The 27,743-nt window shown below is 41.7% G+C and overlaps 1 protein-coding gene across 1 annotated transcript in view; it reads right to left on the reverse strand.

The window, feature by feature from the left end:
- Window positions 1-1,141: 1,141 nt before the first annotated feature.
- CAB39 (calcium binding protein 39) overlaps window positions 1,142-27,743 on the reverse strand; it is a 57,161-nt gene continuing 30,559 nt past the window's right edge. Inside the window, exons 3-9 of the mRNA XM_066622142.1 lie at window positions 17,356-17,520; window positions 13,344-13,462; window positions 11,400-11,568; window positions 10,194-10,253; window positions 9,533-9,598; window positions 6,885-7,028; window positions 1,142-3,732 (exon numbers count right to left, since the gene is read on the reverse strand). Of these exons, the coding sequence (XP_066478239.1) occupies window positions 3,544-3,732; window positions 6,885-7,028; window positions 9,533-9,598; window positions 10,194-10,253; window positions 11,400-11,568; window positions 13,344-13,462; window positions 17,356-17,520 (912 nt within the window). The 3' untranslated portion in view covers window positions 1,142-3,543. The remainder of the gene's footprint in view (window positions 3,733-6,884; window positions 7,029-9,532; window positions 9,599-10,193; window positions 10,254-11,399; window positions 11,569-13,343; window positions 13,463-17,355; window positions 17,521-27,743) is intronic.

Consider the following 27,743-nt stretch of genomic DNA (forward strand, 5'->3'; position numbering starts at 1 on the left):
GCCTTTGGTGAGGGACCGTGTCAAACGCCTTCTGAAAGTCCAGATATATAATGTCCACGGGTTCTCCCGCATCCACATGCCTGTTGACCTTTTCAAAGAATTCTATAAGGTTCGTGAGGCAAGACTTACCCTTACAGAAGCCATGCTGATTCTCCCTCAGCAAGGCCTGTTCGTCTGTGTGTTTTGAGATCCTATCTTTGATGAGGCATTCCACCATCTTACCCGGTATAGATGTTAGGCTGACCGGCCTATAGTTTCCCGGGTCCCCCCTCTTTCCCTTTTTAAAGATAGGCGTGACATTTGCTATCCTCCAATTGTCTGGCACCGTGGCCATTTTGAGGGACAAGGTGCATACCTTAGTCAAGAGATCTGCAACTTCATTCTTCAATTCCTTAATAACTCTTGGGTGGATGCCATCAGGGCCCGGTGACTTATTGATCTTTAATTTATCAATGAGGTCTGAAACATCTTCTCTTTTAACCTCTATCTGACTTAACTCCTCAGTTAGGAGGGGCCGTTCGGGCAGCGGTATCTGCCCGAGGTCTTCTGCCGAGAAGACAGATGCAAAGAACTCATTTAATTTCTCTGCCATCTCTAAGTCTCCTTTTATCTCCCCTTTCCCTCCCTCTCCATCCAGAGGGCCAACCGCTTCTCTGGCGGGTTTCCTGCTTCTAACATATTTGAAGAAGCTTTTATTATTCCCCTTAATGTTGCTGGCCATGCGTTCCTCATAGACTCGCTTGGCCTCCCATATCACCTTCTTACATTTCTTTTGCCACAATTTATGTTCCTTTTTATTCTCCTCATTAGGGCAAGACTTCCATTTACGGAAGGAAGCTTCCTTGCCCTTCACAGCCTCTCTAACTTGGCTCGTTAGCCATGCGGGCACCCTCCTGGATTTAGTGGAACCCTTCTTTCTTTGTGGTGTACACCTCTGCTGGGCCTCTATTACTGTTGTTATACAAATACAAATACAACATTTATCTATGAGGAGGCAAGAACAGTTTCCCCCCCATCAATCTTTTAAACACAGGGTCAAAGTTTTATGGTTCACAAGAAATGCAGGATGCATACTTAAGAGAAACACTCAGATTCAGGTGAACCTCTTTTTTTCCCCCAATACATATTATAAAACACACAATTGTGTTTCTTCAAAATTTTATTTCAATTTAAATTATGGGGCCAGCCAGATCTTCTAAGAAATGCATTCATCTGAAGAATGAAATGCTTTCATGGAAGTAGAGTTACAATTGTATACATTTAAAAAAAAGAAAAAGAACTCACATTAAATAACTTTTAGTAATATCTTTAAGCCTTCACGCAGATAAGAAACCACTTCCAGTACAATAGTTTTTAATATGAATAGCACATCAAATGGTCTTAAATACAACTTCTTTTGAATGCTAACACTCCAAGGTTTAATGTTTAAAAAAAGTTAAAGCCACTTTCTCCCATGCCAAATAGTAGAGAACAAAACCAATATCCAATTCATCTTTTAACTTCTTTATATATACACATACATAACTTTTTGCATTTCTACATTTTTTTTTCTAAAGTGGAAGCCTTATGCATAATGGAGAATAACTTGCCAAGTAATATTTTCCTCCTCTCAACTACAATAAACCAAAATATAAAAAGGACAGTTAGTACTGAACTATTATACCATCTCGTGGCCAGTTTTGCCTGTCTATATATAAATGATTTAATAGAGGCTTATGATTACTTTTTTCTTTTTTCAGTAGACATTATGAATCACTTTGCAAAGGACAGATTATGATTTCTAAAGGAAGCATGACAAAGTTGAGACATTCAAGATTGCCAGAATCCTATTTGCTGGAGCTATTTTCTCACTTCCTTCATGAAGGCTTTAAAAATTAGCTAACATGTCAATCCAGAAATTAGTTCAATCAATTGTGAAATAATTTAATCAGAAAGAGGCTAGAAAGCAATAAATAATTTTATAGCATTCTCAGTCAGGTTCAATCATGCAGAATTTGAACTTTCATACTGCTAATCCCAAAAGTTGGCTGGTTGTGATCTTAGCACTACTATTAAGATGAATAGATACCATTTTGATAACATAGTTTAGATATATTTAGCAGATTTTTTTTTTGTTATGATCACAGTAACAAAAAGTGTGGTGCAAAACCAGTCTTTTAAAAAAATAAATACTGACAGTTTGCAGCATTAAGGAACAAGACATTGACACTAGAACAGTAATGAAATTATGGTTGTTAGATTAAAGGGGAGTAAGTTATTTACTTTCACAACTAACATACTGAGTTAACTATATGAAAGGAATAGAGATTTTCTCTAGATACCCACAAGAAAAACAAATTGGTATTAATTTAGCATAATCTTTATAATTTGCAACTGGCTGAATACACCACTAATATAAATGGATAAGGCCAACATTGAAGAATACAGTTTAGTGGGTTCCAGCACTATATTTTAGTCTACCCTAATTGATGGCACCCCATTAGATCAGTGAATACAGAAAAAGTTAGGTTCTCTTCCTTTTAATGCTGCAGTATTTAAGAAATGTGAAATCAGCATTTCTATATGATCCAAAGTATTCATTACATGAGCTTTCACTTTGCAAAACTCAGTATCAGATAAAAGTTACAGACTAATACATTAACATTCCTCTGCTGTACAAATTAAATCATTTTTAAAAGAAATGAGCAGCCTAGGAGTTATATACAAAAGAAACCAACAAGCATGGTTGAAATGAAATGCAAAGTGTCACTGCTAAGCTCTACTGTCTGAAACACCTTCAAAGGTAAAATTAACAAAAACCCTTAGAACATTTTTCCAAGTCTACAACTCAATTCTCAGAAGAAAAAAAAATCACTCTCTCTTTCTCTCTCTCAAAAAACAAAACAAAACAAAAAACACACCCTATAAAGCAGTGGAAGGCATATTTACATTTTCCTTATGAACTCTTGAGATTTCACTCTGCAGAAGTTGCTATGTTTCAGTATCAGTTTTATTTGCAAGACAACTGTTCATCCCAGTAAGCTCACATCTTAGATACATTTCCCCTTTGATTACAAATAAAGCACTGCACATTTTTATTTTTAAATCAAGGCATACAATCTCATACTATGGTGCCAAGTATGCACAGATCACATTGTGCTCGCATCTCATACAAGGTTAAGTGCAAACAGACGGATTGAATCAGATTTGCAAGCATGCGCCCCATCACTTAAAACTACTCTAATACCTTCTCTCCTATCCCACACTATCTTCTCTATGTTTGCTTTCGTGAACCAATCATCTCCCCCCCCCCCCCCGGACTTCTAAAAACAAGCAGTGTGCTTGAATTCAGACACAAAATACCAAGAAAGTCCACATTGTGCAAGAAAGCAGCAGCTAGGTTTGTCAACTTGGACTAAAAAAAGAAAAAGAGAAAAACAAACACTGTTCACTGAACAGCAGATTAGCAGTAATGTTCCTCATGAATTGATAAGAGTGCCTGATGCTGAATATCTAACAGCAAATGCTGAATTTGGATTTAATATTTTAGGGGTTTATAGGAGATTAAGCTTCTTGCTGTGCTGGTCTTTTCAAATCCCTGATCTGTTTAACTAAATAGGTCTTCTCATCATTAAATTGTTCATCCTCGGTCCTGTCATTCTGAAACTTGCTGAGGAACTCAATAAGTTTGGTCTGGTTCTTTAGGAGGATATCTAATATAGGCTGTGTCTTGTTAGGGTTGGCTACAAACACCTGCAACAAAAGACAATGATCAGTACAGAAAATAGATGGGTTAACGTACAGGAAAAGAATAACCAAGACCACAACATAGATTTTCACTTAATGTAAGGCTAAGCTTACGCTAAGCAGGGAAAGCCCACAAACAAATATATGCTTAATTACTAACCTAGTGAGTAGGGCCAAAAATCACTTTGTAATGGAGCATTCCTTTACTGGAATTTAATCATTTAATTTATTAATGAAATAAGTGTTCACCAAGGGTGTAATTTTCAAATCATTTAGTTAAGCGTTTCTCAAACTGTGGGTTGAGATGCACTACGTGGGTCGCAAGCCAATTTCAGGTGGGACGCATAGCACCTAGTTCAGCTACCACTGAAAATACAGAGCTGAAAATACAGGATACAGAGCTTCTGGGCAGAGCAGGCTGCCAGTGGGAGAGGGTCCTGGTGCTCTGCCCTGAATAGGTGGGAAGATGGGTTGCTGGAAAGGAGGCAGGGCTGTGTGGCTGGAGAAGCATCTGAGTCTGCATTCTGCTTTGACTTCTGAGCTGCAATGTTGGAATTCTGAGCTACACAAAATAACAGCATGTGCGTGCTGTGTAAAGGGACCTTTGTCTGACTGCAGCCTAGGCTTGAAGCCTAAATTTACGATGTCACTTCCAGCCATGACATCCAGGTTAATGACATCACTTCCAGTGGGTCCAGATAGATTGTCATTCTAAAAAGTGGGTCCTGGTGCTAAAAGGTTTGAGAATCACAAATTTAGTTCTTTCTTAGTTAGGAAGTGGGTTGCAATGGTTATTTTGACTGTCTCCGCATGTTGGGGAGCAGTAGTGGACCTAGAGGGCGGCAAGTGGGGCAAATGACCCGAGTGGCGACCCTCTGAGGGCGCCTCCACCAGCCTTGCCCCCCACCATGTTTGTCTTTAAAAAAAAAAAAAAGGAAGCCAGCAGTTCTGTCAACTTCTTTCGCTTTTAAAAATCCTTTTTAAAAAATCCTCCCCCCAATGGAGGAGGGGGTGGACCAGAATTGCTGCCAGTGTGCTGCCTCTCTAGGCCACCCTCTCCTCCTATAACGGGGGGGGGGCCTGGCAACAGCGTGCCGGGAGCAGTGCCGCTTTGAGAGCTGCTCCCCTCCCCTTCAAGGGGGAAGACAAGGGCAGCACTCAGAGCAGCGAGAGGACCACGCTGAGAGCAGCTGTGCTCCTGCAGCTGCTCTCAGCACAGTTTCCAGCCACATTCTTCCCCTTTAAGGAAAGGGGAGGGGAGGGTGCGCCCTTCAGAGTGGCGCAGAAGCAGTGTGCGCCTTCTCTGATTTCAGAGGAGACGGGTGCCACTTTGCAGGCACCAACGAAGCTTTCCATGCAGCTTGCAAGCAGCGCGAAGGGCTCCACTGGAGCGTTTTGGGGCTGCTAGAAGCAGCGCCCAGGAGGAGAGTGCTGCATGCCACTTGGAAGCAGTGCTTACCTATCATGGGCATCTTTTCAGTGGCCCCAAAAAGCTTTGATGGAGCCCGTCATGGCATGGACTTGGCTCCATCATGGAAGGCTCCATCGGGGCCTGGGCTGCCTCCTCCGTTCCCCTTTCTTTCCAAAGGGGGAATGGAGGAGGCAGCTGCACAGAATTGTGGTTATGATGACATCAATGCAATTACTTCCAGGTCAGGGGTGGGGGCGGAGGCAAAGGCAGAGGTGGCCCCAGGCGCAAAAAGTCTGGGTCTGCCTCTGTTGGGTTGCCCTGCAGAGGCTGGTGCCGGGCTCTCTGTACCCCCAGAGCCTGCTGGGGGCGCTGGTAGGTTTAAGCTAGCCCCTGCACCCCTTGACAGCAATGCAGTTCCGATGATCGTGTCATTGCCTCCCCCCAAGAACTTTCAGCAGGGCTCAAACTCCTTGAGAGTTTGAGAACCGCTGATCTTAAGAGTTTTATTTAATCTCTTCTAACTGGGCTCTCTTATAGCTGTGAGGGGGGGAAGAGTACTTTTCTATTCATCCGAGCGTAGTGACTTTTCCAATGACTATTGCTGGAGCCTCCTTTGTGTTTCTTCTTAGACTGTGAGCCTTTTAGGGAAATGGAGTTTTATTTCTTTGCTATGTAAACCACTTATAATCATTTTTGAAAAACTGGTATATAAATATCATAATTTTCCATTTATAATAGAGTTGCTTTGTACAACAGGATCCTTTAACCCAGGGGTGTCAAACATAAGGCCTGGGGGCCGGATACGGCCCATGGAAGCTTTTTATCTGGCCCTCAGGCTCTCATCTGCTGAGCAATACTGAGGTGTTACTTCTGAAAGGGCAGTCCATATGAAAATTGGGCTCTCCCATATCTTGAAATATGATCAAGATTTGCATATTTGCTCTTCTGTCATTTGCAGCTAATGAGTTCCTAAGTGAGAAAAAGTGTTTATTTTTTATGACCTGTTTAATGACATCATTTCCTGCCTAATGACATCACTTCCGGCCCTCAGCAGGCATCATGAATGCTATTCAGCCTTCAAAATGAGTTTGACACCCCTGCTCTAACCCTTCCGCACCCCCCCAACCCTGTTATCCAATCTTATTTTAGTAATACTGTAGTACTAACCCCAATGTAGTATTAGGTTAGCAAAACCCTTTAGAGCAGTGATTTTCAACCTTTTTCATCTCATGGCACACCGACAAGGCACTAAAATGGTCAAGGCACACCAGCAGGTTTTTGACAATTGACAAGGCACACCATGCTGTCAGTGGGGGCTCACATCTCCCATTGGCCCTATTAACAAATGACCTTCCCCCAAATTCCTGTGGCACACCTGTGGACCACTTGCGGCACACCAGTGTGCCACAGCACAGTGGTTGAAAATGGTTGCTTTAGAGGATCCTGGTATCTGTGAGGGATCCATTCCAGGACATCCCACAGATAACAAATACTGCAGATAATGAAATATGTGGCTGGAGGGCCTCAAAACACACCCAGAAGTCACTGGCATGAAACAGAAGGGACTTCTGGGTAACTTCCGGTCATGTCCAGGAGATCCTCTGAGGCCCACCAGCCACAGGCTTGGCATCTGCAGATACAGAAATCTGTGGATGCCGAGCCTGTGGCTAAGGAGGGCCCACTGTATTTTTTTAAATGGATGCCCTTGGGATCTGTTTGAGAGCAAGTTTTTAAAAAGCTACTTTACCTTAAAGACATGAAAGGCTTCAAACTGAATGTTGCGACTCTTGTCTCGTAGAAGGTTCATCATTAGTTTGAGATTTTCAGGTTTACTGATGTATTTTGTCATAATTGTGAAGTTATGCCTATCCAATAGCAATTCACCAAGCAGCTAAGGAGACAAAACACAATTAGAGAGGGATTTTTTTGGCTGACAGTGTGTAACAAGTTAAGGGATGGGGCAAGAGTTGCATTCAAAACATTGTTCTTGGTCCACAGCAACTTTTACAATATTCAGAAAGTATTGTCTCTCTGGCATCTAAACCAATACAGGGGGACCCCAAATCCATATCCACTAATTTACTTATCCGAGAATGCAGGAGGGCTGCCAGTGCCCCCTATACCCACTGGAGGTAGGGAAGCTGCACTCCCCTTACCTCTGGAGGCCATGCTCATCCACACATGGCCTCTGTAGGGCTCAGAATGGCTGTTAGAGCAAAAAGAAAGTCACTTCCAGGTTTGTTTTTTTGCAAAACCAGAAGTGACATTTTTATGCCTTTGAAAGGCCAGGGAAGCTCTCTGGAGTTTCCTCAGCCCTCGCAATGCCTTTTAAAGGCATAAAAACGCCATTACTGGTTTTGCCAAAAAAACCAGAAGTGACTTTTTTTTGCTGTTGCAGCCATTCTGAGGCCTGCAGGGTCTGCAGATAGACACACATGGCCTGTGGTGTTCAGAAGAGCCTCTGGAGGGGGCATCCCCAGTAACTGCAGGGGGTTCTGGAGCACACTTGCATACTTAACAAACTATCTTATTTGGACAATTTTCAGGAATTGGGGGGCCTAACCCAATCTTTATGGGGCAAGTGGCTTGAGTAAATAAATAAATATTGTGCCCTTCCCATCAGACTTTGGAGGAAAGAGGCAGGTAGTCAAAGCCCTTTTGAGGCCTCCTGTACTTACTATGTCAGGGACAAAAGGAGCCAATTGAACTAGCATGCTCAGCTGTACAGGCTCAGCCACTCTAAGGCTTAGGATAATAATAATATAATATACAGTATTTATATACCGCCTTTCTTGGTCTTTATTCAAGACTTTATTCAAGGCGGTTTACACAGGCAGGCTTATTAAATCCACGCAGGGATTTTTACAAATTGAAAGAAGGTTCTCTCTTTCAAGAACCACCACATTCAAGATGTTACACTCCGATCTGGTTTAACATTCTGGCCTCCATCCTCCCACGCTCCGAGCAGATGGAACAGCTCAGCTGCAGCTTGCCAGCTGCTTCAAGGTTGCACGGTGCCGCTGGCCTCGAACTGGCGACCTTGTGGATGTTAATCTTCAGGCAAATGGAGGCTCTACCCTCTAGACCAGACCTCCTGCCTTAGGATATGGTTGCTAAGGTGTTCTTCATTGTTTTTATTATTTGTCATTATATGATTATTGAAAATTTAAGGTTTCGGTTGCAAGCCACTCTCGTTTCTTATTTATACATAAAAATAATTTTCTGCCTTTTTCAGTAACGTACACTTTTGCTTTAAATACAGGTATAACCTAATTATCAGCAGATTTTTTCAACTGCCCTTTACCTCAACGCGGATGAGGTGGGCCTTTTAAAATTAAAAGAAGAATTGTAACAAGGCAGGCAGGCAATCAATCTCTCCCTCTCTGGGGCTTAGGACAGCTTAGTTTCAGTTTGTTCTAATCCCCTGGAAAGGGAAAGAGAGAGACTGATTGATTGCCTGCCTGCTGCATTACAATGGTAAGCAAGGCTATTTTAAAGCCACTGCCTAAGGGAGGTGTTTGTTTGTTTTTAAACTGATTTTATTTAACACAATTTTTTGCATCTGTGGGGGTTCCAAGAACAGGACGCTCGCAAATGCTGAGACACAACCTGTACAAGCCAAAACGCTGAGTGACATGCACAGCAACGTAACAGCCCTGCTGAATCAGATCAAAGTCCTATCTAGTTCAGCTTCCTGTATCTCTCAGTGGTCCACCAGATGCCTCAGATGATGATGCCTCAGGGAATGATACTTGCATACTTGCATCTTGTTGCCACTCCCTTGCATCTGGCATTCAGAGATAGCCTACTTTTCATGGCTTGTAATCTACTTATGGACTTTTAGTGGACGTCTCCTGGTTCTAGTGCTGTGCAAGAGGCAAAAGAACATCCTTCTATCCATCCTATGCATAATTTTATATGTCTCAGTCACAATCCTGTGGAAGTCTCTTCCACGGTCATAAAGTTCTCCCTTCAACAGTCAATCCAGAATAGGATTGGGCTGTCAGATATTTAAGGCACTCCTGAAACATTTCACCAAATTGTACAATAATCAATAATGGTAGAAACTTGCAAAGACTTGTTTTGGAACTTGCACCAATAAGGCTGCAATCCTAACCACCCTTTCCTGAGAGTAAGCTCCATTGAACAAAATAGGACTTACTTCTTAGTAGGCCTGGTTAGGATTGTGTCCTGTGTTAACTAGGATTTGACATATTGATTTCCTTGAGTATGAAATCCCAGAAGATACTCTTCAAAATTTTACAGACAGGTTGGGAGGAAAACTAGAACAAGCAACTAGCTCAAGCCTACTGACCATCAATTAAAAAAAAACACAATTCTTCAGAAATTGCACTAAGGTTAGGCCAAAACAAGCAAGAAGATAAGATCTCTTACCTTAAGTGACTGTCGTTTTGTCACATAGTTTTCTGAATGGAGTAGCTTCTCATATTCACTGAAGAACTGAATGAGGAAAGGAAAGAAAAATCAGGACCGTTCCAAATATCATAAGCACTGTGACCCAAACTAGATGCACAAACAAAACAAAGAATCCAAATGAGACAACATTTCAAACGCTTTGCTTTTAAAATGTGGCAACCACTTCTGTGGCACACTGGAGGGATCCCTAAACAGGCATTCTACAACTGGATGAAGGAAATCTTTGGGCAATTAAAGGTCAGAAAATAGAGGCAGGTTTAAATTTGTTATTACCAGAGATGGCCAGTAGATGGAGCAAAACTGTCACACATGCCATGATTAGCTACAAACATAACCAAGAATGGAAAAACACAACAAGGAAGTGCTCCTTTTGGCTGAAAGACATCTAAATGTCTGGTTCTCAGCATTTGTAATATTGTGCAAGTGCAACAATTAGTTGTCAAATACTGAAAAAAATTTGAACAGAACTTGCATTACCGTAATGAATAAAAGGATTTATAGCAATTAAAACAAAAGTATCAAGATTTTAAAAGTAGGCTGTGGGTTCATTAGCTTTCTCTGTCAGCAACAGTTCCTTAGTAACTATCAGAAGAATAATCATGGAACTAAAATTACATACCCTATCATAATGCTGTTCCAAGAACTCTGCACTCAACAATTTGTGCCTTGTAAGTAAATCCTGAAAAGAGATAATACATTTGTTATTTTAAATATATTCCCCTTCGTAACCCATAGCTTTGGGGTGGATTAAGCAGCTCCCTCATTGCCATAGCTAATATCTGTCATACCCCTCTCTAGTTCTCTTACAATATTCCATCAACAAAGGTCAGTATTCAAAAGTTAACTCTTGTCAGGCAGACAGCTTTTGATTATACTCTTGGAAAGATCAAAAACTTTTCCAGACACTTCCCCTTCCCAATTCACTTCATCATACCCAAGATCTCTCCTATCAACATTTTCATTTTATTTTAGGAAAAAACAAAACACACGCTGCTGATCAAATTGTTGTACAGAACAGCAGGTGAATTCAACTTTTAAATATACATTCTGCATGTTTTTGAAAAGCTTTAATCTACTTTTTTAACAGCATTCTAATATTCTATGAAAATTGATGCCAGAATTTATAAATTAACTCCAAGTGGAGCAAATAGTACTCTCAGGATCTCCCCTACACACACACACACACACACAAATATGGTCAATGTGGACTGACATATTCAGCTATAGTTCATTCCTACTCTACCCCAAGTGTTAAGGGTGAGTTACATTTGATCTGAGACCCTGATGAGAAAAGCCAACTTCAAGGCCACCATCCTGGTTCAATCCTGACCTCTACTTCCAAACCAGGGCAAAGCCAAAAGGGGAAGCTGGATTTTATACATTCTCACTCTTCTGGCACAACTGAAAAACACTCAAGCCTTTCAAATTTTTTTTTTAATGATAGCATTGAAAGATGTTAGAAATGTTTGCCTATTCAAGAAGTGTTACCCTCATTCTGAATTGGCTTCATTTGCCTTCAGCAAAAGGATCAGAGTCATAACATGATTCTTGATTAGTCATGCGAGTGATCTCAGGATGGATAATGCAGTAACAAGGAGAAAAAAAAACTACGACTCTCTGATAGGAGAAACAACAACAAAAAATAGGATTGTTTTCACAGTTTGGGTGGAGGGGAAGCAACATTTCCACTGTCCAAAAATACCGCAGCTGTGAAAAAGAGGATGAGAGGATCCGACTCGTTCAAATCTGTATGTACTTTGATACATTTCTTCTTTGTAGTTTTTCTGAAATTCATGGAGAAGGCATAATATATCAAACATAATACCTTGAATGTGGCAAATGCATCTGAAGCTATGTCAAATGTTGACATTTCAACGTATCTGAAGAAGTCATAAAATTGCTCTGACCACAAGATTATTTTTGCAAGTGGTTCATGTCTGATGCATTCTCTTAACATGATTCCACAATTCAGAGCAATTTCTGGAGATTCATATCTGGCAAAGCAAAAAAGTCAACATGAATATTTCATAAGGAGAAATACAATCAAAGCGTATACTAAACTAAATGTATTCTTAAGTACCTGCTCAGAAACAGCTTAAAACAATTAAGCAATTAAGCTTAAAGCAATTAAGCAGTATTCATTAGTATAATAAACTCTACATCATCAGTGAAATGGTTGATAGGCTAAACAATTTATTTTGGCACAGGTTTTGTGGATTGCAGTCCATCTCATCCCGTTCTATGAACTTGACTGTAGTTCATGACAGCTTACGCTAAAATAAACTGGTTAATCTTTAAGGTGCTACAAGAGACCTGGTTGTTTTTGCTGTGATGGAGCATCACAGCTAGCCCTCTGGAAGTCATTCTTAAAAGATGCAATGCAGATAAAAGCAGAAAGCATGAAATTATACTTCAATGCTTGTCCCAGTGCTATATGTTCCAAAATGACAACAAACAGCTGGAGAAAGAAAAAGGAGGTGGTGTTTTGAAAACATGGCCAAATGGAACACCAAACATAGCTGATACAATTATAGAAAATAATCAAGGAAAAAGTACTGCTTTTCAGTGTGTGAAAGACTTCCAAAAGTGATATTAAGTTGACAACCTCTCGTATATTACTTCATGTCATTTAAGTGTCTTTACAGATTTTAAAGGAAGGGATTTCATTTCCTGGAAGTGTAAAGCACAACAGTCTCAAATATCCTTCTGTACCCAACAGCACCAGCACTGAACACTACACATTAACTTGAGTAAGGCTTTGCGTTTTCCCTCCACTGAGATTTGACTCTGAACAAAAATCAAGCATGATGTTCTGATGAAACAATGCAGATAATGTAAGGAGAGGAAGCAACAATCTGGCACTGAATGCACGCAATGAATTTGTCTTTGTTTGGGCAAGCTTGAGCCAATGGTGTATCATAGCTACACGGATATGAATCATGCATCAGATGCCACATGGTGAATCGCGGAGGACGTCTTCAGGGAGCAGAATCTGAACTGAACAAAGAGGCAACTAGGTCAGCAACTAAGGGCTGATTCACAGTCGGAGTCACTGCATAGAAGCAATTGTGACACCACGATCCCTCTGACAAACATTAGTGTTAACAAGCCTGTATACAAAGACAGACAACCAGTCACTTCCATAATCATGGTTGCATCTTCTCCAACCACCACCTACAATCTACCATACTGACAGATGCAGATATCTCCGCCTATGGCCTGTTTGACACTAGCAGCCCCTCACAGCAAAGTGCATTATTAAGGAAGGGTCACAGCTGTTCAAATGAGGAGATAACAGACTATGGTCACATTCAGAGGTAACAACAAACCATGGGTTGCGCTTAGGATAGCATATTGTGGCAACCTTCTGGGTCTCCAAGTCAGGGGTCTCCAAACCTTTTGGCCAGAGGGCCACGTCAAATATCTGGCACGGTGCAGAGGGCCAGAAAAAAATTTAAATATAAAATTTGTATAAATAAATTATGAGATGGAAGTTAGATGAGTCAATAAATGAATGAATGGGCTCGTTCATTCAACCTCTCTGGCCCTTAGAACATCCTCCAGATGCAACCAGAGCACAGCTCCAAACATGTTTGGCCAAGTGGGCCAGAGGCTTTCAGGGGACAAGAGGCAACATCTGGTCCCCGGGCCGGGGTTTAGACCCCCCTGGTCTAAGTCTTGCTGAGGTGCATTCTTGTCAGATCCCATGGTTTGTCACTACATCCAAATGTATCCAGCATGAACCAGCCTTACATTTACTGATACATACCCTTTTAACAGCATGAAGAGTATATTTTGTTGAGTGCAGATGTATTCAACTGTGGGGGTTCTGGTACCAATCTGTCTTCTCAGAATGTTGTTGAATATCTGAGCCACATCCTTTTTACCCTGTCAAAAAAACCACAACCATCGTAGAGCACAGAAAGTGAGTGATACGTATAAAAAGGGATAACAGGCAGTACAAGGAGTCATTATGGTGAACAAGAGGTCTGTCTGTGCTTGTGCTCATCCATGTCTCAAGTCAGGCTTCCCTTCTTGCCTCATCAGCAAGAGGAGTGCTTTCCAGGGCAGAACAGTAAGTGGGTCATTGTTCCCTAGTGAAACTCGAACTTTAAGCTGCAAAGGTAGTTGGGAACTGAGTTTCAGTTGCAAAGTGATCCCATAGTTTCAACTATGTATCTAGAGCAGTGGTTCTCAAACTTTTCAGAGGCCCAAGAGGCTGCTGCCTCATTTATAAATGCCATGGGGTATTACTATAAAGGTAACTGGACAGCAGTTCTCTCCCCCCCCCCAAGTAGCAGCTTGTTTCACCCTTGATGCACATAGCCTCATCTGCCCTGTTAGTTTCATGACCCAACAAAAATTGGGTCACAACCCACTGGTGGCTCCTGAACCCACAGTTTGGGAATTGCTGACCTAGAGAGAGGAGGAAGGTTGGGGTTGGTTTGGGTTCAGAAGTACTGTGAACCCCTTGTTGATGCAGGGCTGATTCAGTAAGCCCCCAGCACTCTTTGCATCTCTGGAAAGGTGAATCCAATCCACTACACCCATGCATAGAGTCCCAGAGGCTCATAACAGCCATTTCCATTCCGTTGCACAGGCGCACATACTATGAGGAGCCATTATGGTGAATGAGCAGTCTGTATGTACTGTTCGGAATTTCCACCCAACCCTCCCACGACTCAATGAGTTAATCAGGTTTCTTTAGTAGTCTTTTCCCTAGATTTTTCCAACAAAATATGCTTGACATGTGTTGATTTTACTACAAGTGACTTCAATGCCCCAAAGAAAAAGTATAATCTGTAAACTGCGCGGAGTCACAGAATACCACAGGATATAAATATATTACACAAACAAATGTTCATGGCTTTTCCAAGAGTCTTTTAAATGTTGCCCTAGCTGTATGGCAACCATTTGAGTTGGCATACAGTGCAATCTAAGTCCGATTTTGTTCAATGGGGCTTACTCCCAGGAAAGTGGGTACAGGATTGCAGTCATAGTGTTGGACTTAAACCAGAGACACCAGGGTTCAGTTCCCCACTTAGCCATGTAACTCACTGGGTGACCACCTCTTAGCCTAACCTACTCCACAGGGGATTCGTGAGAATAAAATGCAGGGAGGGAGAAGACAGAGGACACAACACACACCATATATACACATATGCCACTTTGAGATCTTTAAAGGAATAAAAACTGTAAAAAATAACTATAAGTGAGGGATACCTGTACAGGTCCCAACCATGGAATCAAATTCCACCTGGAATACAGCTGATAATTCCATGGAAAGACCTATGCAATCATCCCCACCCCAATTAAATGTCATTTAAAGATTAGCCAAGCTAGAGTATATGGGAAATACTCACAGAAACATGTTTATGGGATCCTAGTAAATGGATGCTGAATTGTGGTCAGAATACAAATGAAAAGACAAATTGTTTTCTAAATTCTAATTTTATTGTAGGCCAAACCAAAGCAGCACCAGAGCTCTTCAGGCTGCGAAGAGCAGGGTAGCCTGACTAGGATCTGTCTCCCCACAGTCAAGTGTCATTCGGCAGGTCAGCCAATTTTACTCAAAGTTCAGTTATCCTTTCTGGACTTTCCATTAGGAAATGCATTTCCTCGTTATTTACATAACAATCTTGGTGAGGCTACACAGTACGATACAATTACTTTATTATTTGAACTGTTTAAATGCAGCAGAAACAGCAAATTATTTTTTTCAGAAGAACCCAACCAGATTACGTACTCTAATAGTTAAGAGTGTTGCCAATGGGCACTGGTTTTAAATAGAAGTTGAAAACACTGCACTACATACTATGCCTCTAAGACTGTGCCAATGTATTAATGAAATGCAAAGTGTTTTTGTCTGCCCACAAACCACTGAACATCCGCTCAAATCTAAAGTGGCCATAATCCACTGCCATCATCCCTCTGATAAGTAAACCATTACAGCTCTAGAAATAAAAATCACACTATACAGTCTGCAAGCAACCCAGAAATACCTGTCTCAAAATAAGATCAATAAAATCTGAATTCTAGAAGACAAGCCAGGATCCAAAGAACTGCTTTATGGGAATCTGGAAGGCGAAAACACAGATACCCCTCACAAAGGGACATGAGATTCTATCCTAGTGTTTCTCAACAGTGAGCTCTCTGCCCACCTAAAGGCCTCAGCACATGCCTGATCAAGCCATTTGCCAATACTGATCACCTGTGTGGTCTAAGGCAGCAGCTCCCACACTTTGGGTCCATGGCCCACAAGTGGGTCACAACCCAATTTTGGGTGGGTCATGAAACTGACAAGACAGATTATTAGACTGTGCATCAAGGCTTAAACAACCTGCTACTTGGAGGGAGTACTGCTGCCCAATTAATCACCATTATAGCCACAGAGGCATGAGTGGCTGGTAAAACTTTTTGTTAGATGAGTCCCGATGCTAAAAATTTTGGGAACCACTGTTCTAAGGTGCACTTAGTTCACACAGGGAAGCCAAACACTTAGGTTGCATGAGACCTGTGTAAGCCCTAGAATGCCCCACAAGCCACACAGCATTCATGGCAGACACGCAGGTGTTTCTCAAAAGGCTGCAGCAGAAATAAAAGAGCCTCCCTCAAAGCCGAGAACCACAGGGATGTACAATACCTGTGTTTGGAAAAGCTACTTCTGTAAAGAAAAAAGGGGGTTTAACATGACTGTGTTTACTCAAGCTTGTTACAATGTAACTTCTACTCAACACCCAAAAACACAAGGACCTGGTTTTATAAGACACCAGAATACCCATCACACGTGCAGTTTTGTTGACTTCCTGATTAATCTAGCCTGGAATGCATCTCGGGGGGAAGGGGGGGAATTCATAACGATATCAGGTATGAAAGCAAACAGAAAAGAGAGATTTGACATTTCAAAGTAAATGCAAGCATACCAGGATCCAGTTAAAGGACAAATTGCTCTCTGGTTTGCTTTTAAAATAGAAGGGGAAAAAATGTGACTGGAAATATCAGATCATAACCAGATTAAAAAAAACTAGCCTGCTTGCAACACCTCCAGTTTAATTGCAGTGAAAGGAGAAATTCTAGTCCCATTTAAAAAAACAGTAAAACACCAAACAAAATGTGTGCATACAGTTGCTCCCTCTATGGAAGGCACAGGATCCCTGGTCTACAGGTTATGCTCTCCACAATGATCTGCATTCCTGTGGTAAGCCACAAATCCTCCCAACTCTTCACCACATCATTTAGTAGGACTTGGGCCATGGATTTTACTCATAACGCATCCAGGCCTCACAAATACTGATGCAGGTCAATGGCAAACCGTGGTGGGATTATGAGATGGGCAGGATTCACATGGGTAATTCCAATAAAATGACAAGTGGAGAAGAGACACTCTACACGAGGGTGCCAACCATTGCAACATGCATTAGCCTCTCAAAGTTTACTTTCTATAAGCTCCTGGGGAATTTGTGCATTTGATCTTTTCAGCACCAGGTGTCAAACTGCAAGCCCAGGTTTTTGCTTTTGCCTTAAAGCTTGCTTCAAATTGTTGTTAGCCATCTTGATGGAGCCTTGGGAAATAGAAACTGCTGGATGGGCATATTTTAAACAATAAATAGTGTGCGTGTTAAGATCCAGCAAATAAGTTACATTAACAGAGAAGTGACAGTTGTGCCAGCATTTGTAATAAATATCTTTTCTTAAGCCTTGTGACTTTGTCACGTGCAGCTGAAATCCCTGAAAAAGCCAACAGTTGAAAGCTGAAAAAGTCAATGCTTGTGCTTTCTTACCTCAAAATCAATGAGTTGTAAGTCAGCTACTAGGGTACTAAGAAGACCACTGTTGTACAGCTCTTGAGCAAGCTGGGCCACAGCCTCCGTCTGGGGCTCCTTTTCATTCGTGCCATATAAAATCTCTTTCATGGCAACTAGATTTTTTGAAACTTCTTCAGTAGCCTGAATAGGGAAGAACAAAACAGAAGCTATTTCCAAAGCTAAAACCCTTCTGCCAGTCAAAACACATTTTACATATATTGCTAATGGCTACATGCCAGAGATACTGGACTGAGTAATCTGAAACTTAAGGTGAAGGAACAGTTCCTGCCTTCTGCCCACCCCAATTATAAACAAAGAGAAATATTATGTAAGTCAGAGCCACTTTTGTCGTGTTAACCCCATAATGGGCTGGATTGTACAAGTACAGATATTTTAAAATATATAAAGTGGGTCTTTATCTGTGGGTTCATTATCCGTGGATTTGCCCCACTGTGGGTTCTGAACCTGGGGCGGGAGGTCCCACAGAGGATCTCCCAGACACAACCTCTTGTCGTGTGTGGGAGGTCCTCTGTGGGTTGGGCTGTGGATTTATTATCCACGGTTTTCAGCATCTGCAGGAGTTCAGGGAATGGACCGTGCGTGTACAAGGACCAACGTGTACAAAATTTTCACCAGCATGCCAGAGCCAGTTCACTGAACTCCAGATAAGTGTTGAGATTTTAGCCAAAGTCTTCCAACCAGGCAAAGTTACTAGGCTACACAGAAGAGCTGGAGCGCCAATGACCGCCATAATCTATGGAATACAATGGGAGTGTTCAATGATGCAGGAATTTTATTTTCCTCTTTTAAGGAGGAGAAATAAAGTCAGTTGTTCTCCAAGTACGTTCTGGAAGAAGGACGAAGAATGTCAAACCTTTGCTAGAAACATTGGGACGTTGATACAAGGTCAGAGAAGGAGGAAATAGAATGGCAGCAAAGCCTTTTCTATGACTAAGTAAATATTTACAGCAACCAGAGCAGTTACATATACCACAAACCAAACACTGGCAGCATAAAAATAAATGCAGAGGTAAACCAAATGATGGGAATAGATCAACATACATGACAAAAGAAGCCCAGAGCTACCCTAACACAAACTGTCAGTTGAAGAAAAAAAAAAAAAGAGAAGAGAAAATTTCTAAATATTACTTCCTACTCTCACTAGCCTAAATGCAGAGGTGTAAAGGCAGGGCTGGACATTAAAGAAGAGTGCATATCCAAAAAGGAGCAGGTGGAGACTTCCACCCCTTGTTTCTTTTCATTCCTAGCTCAGACTGCAGCTTTCAACAACTGGGGAGATTAAGACTATGCTCTTCGAATAAGAAGCAATTAACATTAGGGTTTTTTTTTTCTGTGCAATATACAGCCTGTTTTATCCATTCTTGTTTTATGTCTTAAGAATAGTTGTTGCTTAGTTGCTTCTTCAACTTGCAAAAGCAGCTGCTTAGAACTATTTTATCTCTTGAATTTGTGGTATAAATTTAATTGTCAAAACTATATTCCTGTCAACTTATGGCAAGCAGATGTTTACTCCTTAGCGGAGGGCTTTACACTCTTGGGGCACAATCCTAAGCACATTTATTCAGAAATAAGCCTCCTTGAATTCAGTGTGACTTGCTCCAAGGTAAGTGTGCACAGAATTGCAGCCTTAGTTTCCCTGAGTAGCTTAAGGCTAATTAAAATACTGAAGGTCTGATTGCCTTCTCTTATCTTTAGGAGGCAAACATGTGGTTGTCTAAATTGATGCTGGAAACAAAACTGAAAGTGGTGGCAAGAGAGAACTTGCTAACTGATCATGACGCTCTGAGCATGATCAGAAAACATAGGATTTGTAGCTATCTCTGCTTCCCAAACTGAACTAGAGATAGAGGAAACATCCAATGCTTTCCAGTCGTAATGGTCCTACTATGTTATAGTAATACCAATTCTAGCTGCAGGCCAGAAAGGTCTACTCAGTCACTAATTAGTCCTTCTTGTTACCAGTTGCCTTCTCCCTCTTCTCAAAAAGAATAAAAGTTTTTTGGCTTGGGAAGGAAAGCTTAGCTAGCGGCAGAAACAGAACTCATTCTGATTCAACTTCAGTCCTGGTCCAAGTCAAAATAGGATTAACCTTCTCAAACTGCAAATTTGAGTTCAACTGCAAATTTGCCCCATCACTACTTTCAGATAGAGTAATCCTCATCTTTTCTAGCAGCACAAGGCCCACTCATTTAGCATTACTTCAAGACAAAGCCTTGTGTTCACAGCACACAAGTGATCAAGTGATCCTTGAGCCTTGTGATCAAGCTGCTCATTCTGCTCAAAAAGTAGTTGATCTGGCCAACAGAATTTCTGTCATCAGAACAGAGCAAAAAGGCAAACAAGAGGAAGTTACAGTTCCCTTTTCCAAAAAAGGCTAGCGCTCAATTAACCAATCTGAGGCCGAATGCATATTTGAGAAGGATGAAGGACTAATGATCTGAAATTTCTCTCCGTTTCAACATATCCTTTGACACAACATGAAAAGCAGATGTATAACCAAGGAAAAAATAGGCCACTTAATAGTCCAATCCATAGCAAACCCACAACTTGAAGCACTCTTGTGAGGGAGAGGTAGAAGGTCTGTAATCCCAGGGGCTCTTGAATGCACATATTATAACCCTCAACCTACAAGTTACTGCCTCCCTCTTTAGCACTGAATTGCAGTTTTTGTATCTGATTGCCAAACCTTTAAGAGTATTCCTCTGTTCCTGACACCAAATCTTAAATATTGTAAGGTTAATCTGCTGGTTGCCTGTCTTTAACCAGCTGCTAGTCACAAAAAAGACCTTCATTTCTTACTCCACTAATTCGTAAACAGCTTCAATGCTACTAATTCAGTTATCATTACAGTATAACCTCTTTAAGTTGACCACCCAAGGGACTGGAGGAAATTGGTCAACATACGGAAAAAAGGCATTTAAATATTATCATGTTTAGCTTCCAGGACAACAAATGCAAGGCCAAGTTATTATTTAGATTGGATTTTTTAAAAGTTTTATTGCAAATATCAATGAGAATTGATCCTCTTGTGATGCTTACTATTTATATCATCCATATCTATAACAAGAGACAGAATAAACAGCCCACAATCAGTGTTTAAAAAAAACCCTGAAAATTCATAAGCTTAAAAAAAATTGTGAGTCACTTGGTTTCATAGCAGACAGGCAGACCAATGCTATCCCCTGCTAAAAAAACCCACTTTTTTTTACTTAGGCTGCCTGGCCTCTACTGGGTCTCCTCAGATTCACTAAATGCCAGAAGGCATTTGATACGGTCCCTCACTAAAGGCTGCTGAGAAAACTCCACAGTCAGGGAATAAGAGGACAGGTCCTCTCATGGATTGGGAACTGGTTGAGGACCAGGAAACAGAGAGTGGGTGTTAGTGGGCAATTGACAAAAATGTGGAGAGAGGTGGAAAGTGGAGTGCCTCCAGGATCTGTCCTGGGACTGGTGCTTTTCAACATCTTCATAAATGACCTGGAAACAGGGATAAGCAGGGAGGTGGACAAGTTTGTGGGTGACACTAAACTTTTCTGAGTGGTGAAGACCAGAAGGGATTGTGAAGTGCTCCAGAAGGCTCTCTCCAAACCAGGAGGATAGGCAGCAAAATAGCAGTTGCGTTACAATATAAGTGTAAAGTAATGCACTAGTGATGGGAACCAAAGTGAAAGGACAGTGGCTTCACTATGCACAAGCAACCTCATGTCCCTCACAACTTGATACATGTCCAGGTACAATCGGCAGTTGGTTATGTGCAGTGTGCCAACCTATAAAAACCCTTTCGTGCAGGCGCTAGCAGGCATAGGGGAGGGATTGTCGTGTGATTTCTTGCTTTTCCAAGATGGGGCAAACCAGACAAAACACAGGTCCACAGTATCGCATTCAGTGGGCAACTTATGGAGGGTAAATTAATACTCTGTGCAATGGTCAAAGTGATCAAGATACAACTTACGGAGGTGGTCAATATAGAGAGGCTGGTCTCCCATAGTGTATATGCAGTGTCTGTCCATACTGTGAAAATTAGGTCAACTTAAGGAGGTGGTCAATCTAGTGAGGTGGTCAACTCTGGAGGTTCTACTGTATATTTACAGTTGTGTTGTTAGAGACTGGTCATGTTCACAATAGTAAACATTTGTTAACACTGCAAACATATCTAGTCACTTCAAAGTATATACTGTTTTGTCCGATGTTTGCAAGAGGTTAAACCACAACCGGTCAGCCCCAAAACTCACACCCAACCCTAAAGTGATATTGCTAGCAAATCACATTGAAGGTGATCATATTTAGAGGTCAACCATAGCAACTTCAGCCTTATTCTCCAGTGTAGTAATGATACTGATCAGGTAAGTGCCCACCTATTTCCTGCCTTCTTGATCTTTGTGTACATTGTCATGGATAAAAAAGCTCCATGCCCATATTAAATAAAAAAGGCTGTAATTTACATTCATAGGGTTTTTCCTTGTTTTTCATATAAATGAAGTTTTTGCGCCACTTGTATTAGCTGGGAGAAGCTCAAGTCCTTCCAGTAAACAGCTGGCTGGAACTTGGACAAAGAAGTGGGAGAACCTGAGATACCAAGGCTGCATAATGCACAATTATACAGAACTTCAAACCCTCTGACTTCAGACTGAAGCACCACAGGGTTCTTGCAATAAATACACTATATAAGCACTGAGGTCAGTAGACAAGTCAATGTGCAGAGTCTCCAGGACCTTGATTGAAAAAGCATCAACAGGAATAGTTACAGATATACATTCATCACTATGCATCTAATTAAAACATTCACTTGGAGGGGACAGACGAATACACCACCTGTTATAAACTGTATGTTTGAAGTCTCAACTCTGAGGTCAAAGGAGACACATGCAACATTTCATTAAGAGTTCCTTGTATCATAAGCAAAGTCACAATTTTTATCCCATGCATGATTACTATGTCTACTTCCCCTGTATCCAGCTACACCAGAATTAGCTGAGACATTTTTCTATTGAAATGAATAATGAAATCTTCAGATACGTATGGATGACAAATTTTCTGCATTCAGTCAAAGACCACAATGTGAAAAGAATGCCTTTCATTTAAAATATGAAAGCAAACTTAAGACTGTTCCGTTAGCATTTCACGTAGAACAGCAAGTTAGAACACAAAATTATGTAGCCATGTAAAGCAATTACCATAGATACTCGTCTATAAGGCAAAAAATTCATGCCTTGAAATCCAAGACGAATTGCCTCTTCGTTTTATCTCCAGGTCACTACCCAGTTTAAGGGTGTCGCAGCAGCTATCAGAAGCCCAGAGGAGTTTCCCTCTGGCTTGCAGCGCCCCCCTGTTTGCTGCTGTGCTTCTTTGGCTGCTACAGACTGCAGCCCGTACTTGCGGGCATGACGGGAGCAAGTCATGGAGTCTGCAGCTCTCTCTTTTGTTCTGCAAAAGAAACAGGCTGCAGCCCCAGCATGGACGCAAGCTGCAAAGCCTAGCTTTGCAAGACTTTGCAGGAGTGCGGAAGCGTGGGACTGCGAGCACCACGTGGACAGGCTTGCCTAAGGAGAAAGTGAGGAGCTACACATGGTAGCAGCAGTGGCTGCATTAGAAATATCTCCAATTTGTGCTTTCAGCTTGGAAGGTAGGGTATGGCAATCCCTTTTCCTTCCACTCAGTGTTCCTCCCTTGTGCTTTTGTTCTGGTTATTTGCACTGTAAAGATAAGATAAAGTCTATCTGCATTTTAAAGCGGTACATACCTACACTTTCCTGGGAATAAGCCCCATTGACTATAATGGGACTTACTTCTGAGTAGACATGCATAGGATTAGGCTCCAAGGGCTTTTGCACTGGTGTTGCTGTGGTGGCTATATAGAGATCTTCCCTCCCTCACACCTTCTCCGTTTTTGCACTGGTTTGTATTATTATTAATTCATCATTCATTGGCATCCTTCAGTCTTGGACGACTATGGTATCGCGCTCTGAATTGTGGTTCTGGAACAGAATGCCCTCTCCAGAGTGCAAAGCCTGGGTAAAGTAGATATGGAGGATAGACTGTTTTTCATGCAGCAAATCCCCCCCTCTCCACGTCGCTGGAATGGTCCAATGGAAAGGCAGAAGCCAATACGGTTGGTTCCAGCGGCGTCGCACGAGTTGCCAGAGTGTGACTGTGTTCAGCCATGAACTGCCTCAGGGATTCTGGCTCTGGATTTTGCCTCAAGGTTGACTCCTGAAGCCTTTTCCATAATTGGATGTAGCCACAAGGCAGTGGAGGTTTGGGGTCAGAGTTTTCCTTCTCTCAGATGAGCTGCCTTCCCAGGCTATCGAGTCCCATCTACCCGGTGGTTGTTCAGTCACCTCTTACGACAAGTACAGCCAAACTGAGGGCCTAATCTTATCCCCCAGCCCCCAGGGGTGACATTGGGATGTCAAGACTTGCGCATGAATTGGATTAAAGTGAGGGAGAGGTGCGCATAGTCAGCCTCACTCTCTCTTCCCAGATTCCATCTTGCTCCAATGGCAGGACAAAAGTCGAGACGGTTGGAGATGGGTTGGGCACAGTGCTTGACCAGGGTGTCTTCATGTCTTGCCGTGCTCTTAGTGTACAACGTTGCTTGCAGAAACCGCCTTCATGACCGTTGGTCCTATTCTAGTAGGTCTCATCCGCTCAATCCGGCAAAGTCTGTCTTCACATGCTCAGGATAGACAAGTCCCAATCTTGCCAAAGGTCAATGACCCAACGGCTACCTTCAACCTGGTTTGGCCAGCCTGTTGAAGCTGTTGCTACTGTTAATAATGTTAAATTATTAACAGTATTTATATACCGCTTTTCAATGGAAAGTTCACAAAGTGGTTTACAGAGAAAATCAAACAAACAACTAATGGCTCCCTGTCCCAAAAGGGCTCACAATCTAAAAGAATGCAAAAGAACACCAGCAGCCACTAGAAAAGACAGTGCTGGGGTGAGGAGGGTGAGTTACTTCCGCCCCCCCATTAAATAAAAGAAGAGCACCCACTTAAAAAGTGCCTCTTACCCAGTTAGCAGGGGTAAGGATCTCTGTATGGAGATCTCCCTACCCCCACTTCCATCTGTTGGTTCTGAGTGTGCAAGAGCTTTTGCCCTGGTGTTGCTATGATGTCTATATAGAGATCTTCCCTCCCCCACACCTTCTCCCTGTTTTTGCACTGGTCTGTATAGAGATCTGCCCCCCCCCCACTTCCTGTACACAAATATGATCTTTTACTTTATTTTTAATAAATTAGATGGTACAGTTCTTAGCTAACAATTACTGGGACATTTTTCAGGATCTGGCCTCGGGTAAAATCAGACAAAATTATAGTCAGACACTTCCCTAAGTTAAACCCCCAACTTATCCAAGGGTCATAGCAAATTCCATGATTTCAAAACCTGCCCTCATCTTATCTGTGAGATCGACGTATAGGCAAGTATCAGCGGTTCTTATTTCTAACAGTTTCTTTGTTTTTAGGCAATTTTCTTAACATGATAAATTTCTTCCATGGGGTGTACTGATTCACCACTGTTTGGATCTCTTCAAGTACTGGAATTTTCCAATTACACATAATTTATTTTTTTAAAAAAATTAATTGGAAAGATATTCTACTTCCAGTGTAACTGCCAGCTGGGGGAGAAAAAGGAAGAGATTTCTATTGAATACAGCAATGCCCTCACATTAGAAACTGCATTTAGCTTTGGGCTTTTCGTCAGCAGGTTACCAGCCGCCAAAAAGCAAAGTTCAGAATTCTTCCTACTGTGATAAATTAAAGGTCCAGGAAGAATGATAAACTGATCCTAATGTGAACTAGTGTAAACAACCTAAGCACTAATCTCTTGCCTGAACTGAATGTCTTATTCCCACAGTGATTTTCGCTCTGGTTATAGGACCAGGTGATTTCAACTTCAAGATCATTTAATTTGCCCTCCACAAGGGATACATAATTTGCAGTCATGAGGGTAATAACTCAGAAAATGTTTCACAAGGAAGGGGAGAGAATGAGAGAGTAGGCATTTACATATTACCTGTCATTATTCTTGGAGGTACAACGCGCAAAACATTGGCACCAGCAACAAATCAGAGCACCAGATAGCACATCACACTGTGTGAAAAAGGTCATTCATAGCCATATTCATGCAAAAGTAAACATCAGTGTGTGCCCCAAATACAACCTTTGTTACTCTGATTTTGATGGGGTAAAGTAGGCAATTATTCTTTCCGCAGGCCACCTCAATTTCTTTCTACAACCAGATATATATTCTGTGGCCAACGTAATTCTACACACCGGCATCCCCCATACCTGCAGATCCGGTATCCACTGATTCAGTTATCCACAGATCCCCTTCCCGGCGCAATTAACATTTAGAGGCTTTCCAGCAAAATGTGTCTTCTTTTTACAGTTCACTATAAGAATGCAATCTTATAGTGCGTAAATCAGATTGCATGCAGCCTGAATCCTTCAACAGACTATATCAAATACTTGTCTCTCTGCTCCCTGTTAGCATTCAATTTAGTCTTTTCAAGCATTTGGCCTGCCTGTATGCATTATAAGCTTGCAAGCTTATAGAGAGCAGTAAAAAGAAAAAAAACATTTCGCTGCAGTAAGCTCTAAACAGGGTCTAGGAAAGGGGGGTAAAGGGGGTAATTTGTAACCGAGCCCAGGGCAAAAAGGGGGTCCTAGAAGCCAAAGAAGGGGGCCCAGAAATTTCCTGGGATCTGACATTTTCCTATCTACTCAGATTTGTTGCCCATATGGGATGCTGGGGACATTACCATGACTAGGAATGCTGGGGACACTACTGATGCCACATGTGTGGGTAGACCTGGGCTCCAAAGTCTTTTCCAGCTGTCTCTACCCTCCCCTCATCCTGTTCTGCTTTGCCCCTCCCTGCCCCTATTCTGCTCACCTGTCATCACCCTCTCCTGCTCTGTTTCACATACACCCCCTTTGCAAAGGGGCCCAAAAGAAATTTTGTACCTCCTGGTAAAATTCTTCTCAGAGGCCCTGGCTCTAAACAACATTAATGGGCACAAGGGGGCCACAGAGATAGGGTTCCCCCATATCTGCAGTTTCTGTATCCACTGAGGGGAGGGTTGGAACAAATTCCCTGTGGATACAGGAGGGGGCATGCCTGTATTCTGCTGTGCACACTCAAACCACATTTCCCTGAAGGCTCAGATGCACAGGTGAAATCACCATAGTGGAATGCAGATAATGTTTTATTCTTATAAGCTGGGTGACAAATTGTTAAATTAGCCACACACACACACACACACACACACACACACACACACACACACACACACACACCAGTGTGAATATTTTCTTTTAACATCCTCGAAAACAGCTATGTAACTGACTGGAGCACATTTAAATTCATTTTTTAAGCAAACAATTTAGAATAATACAGGTTGAGTCTCATTATTCATGAGGGTTCCTATCCCAGAACTCATGTGAATGGCAAAAATCTGATTAAACCAAATCCATTTAAAAATCCATTTAAAAAACGATGTCCTTTTGCTCAGTGATTTAAAAACAGCCTTTGTAATGCATCAAGCAGACAATCAATCTCTCTCCAGGTGCTTAGAAAGGCTTCACGCCAAGGCAGCAATCCCTCCCTTCACCAGGAGGGACAGGAAGAGGTGATAATCACTGCCATTTTGCATTCTTTCATGTGCTCAGGGGGAAGGAAGGGGTCGCTTGCCTTGGAGTGAACTTGTTCTAAGTGCCTGGAGAGAGAATGATTGATGGATTGTCAGCTGGCTGCTCTCTCTCGTATTGTTAAGCAACTTTTTTCCTTGAAAGAGCCCTTTTCGTCATGTTGAGATAAAACTGCAGGTGAAAAATCCGTAGATAATTAGGTTATACCTGTACTAATAGTTAAGCCCATAATTACGTAAAAGGTCTGCACTATTGGCTTGCAGTTGCTGAAAGGCCTTCCTCTGATATGCCTTTTTCAATCCTGATTTTCAAAAAGTGATTTTTCAAGTTCATCTTACACGATTGTTCGTAAGCTCTTTTAAGTTTGCTTTGATTTACAGGAACAAAGGCAAGTATGCAAATCAAGATATAGTGGCTTTGTACTTCCAGCTCTGAAGTGTGTACTGTATATACAAAGTAATCAGAGATAATTCTGAAAATGTAATGACAAATCAGGAGAGGACTAGAAATAAGACAATCCAATATCTAAAATTACAAGACATTTGTTTATGGGTGTTATATCCCTTTTTACTCTTTCTTTAAGACGCTGAGTCAAGATTTTTCACATTAGTTAGAATTATTTTATCTAGTTTTGAGTGGGCAAGAGTGAGATCAGAAAAAACAAGCTCTTTAAGCTAATAAATGAAA

This window comes from Tiliqua scincoides, chromosome 3 (assembly GCF_035046505.1).
Source record: "Tiliqua scincoides isolate rTilSci1 chromosome 3, rTilSci1.hap2, whole genome shotgun sequence".
Classification (NCBI taxonomy): domain Eukaryota; kingdom Metazoa; phylum Chordata; class Lepidosauria; order Squamata; family Scincidae; genus Tiliqua; species Tiliqua scincoides.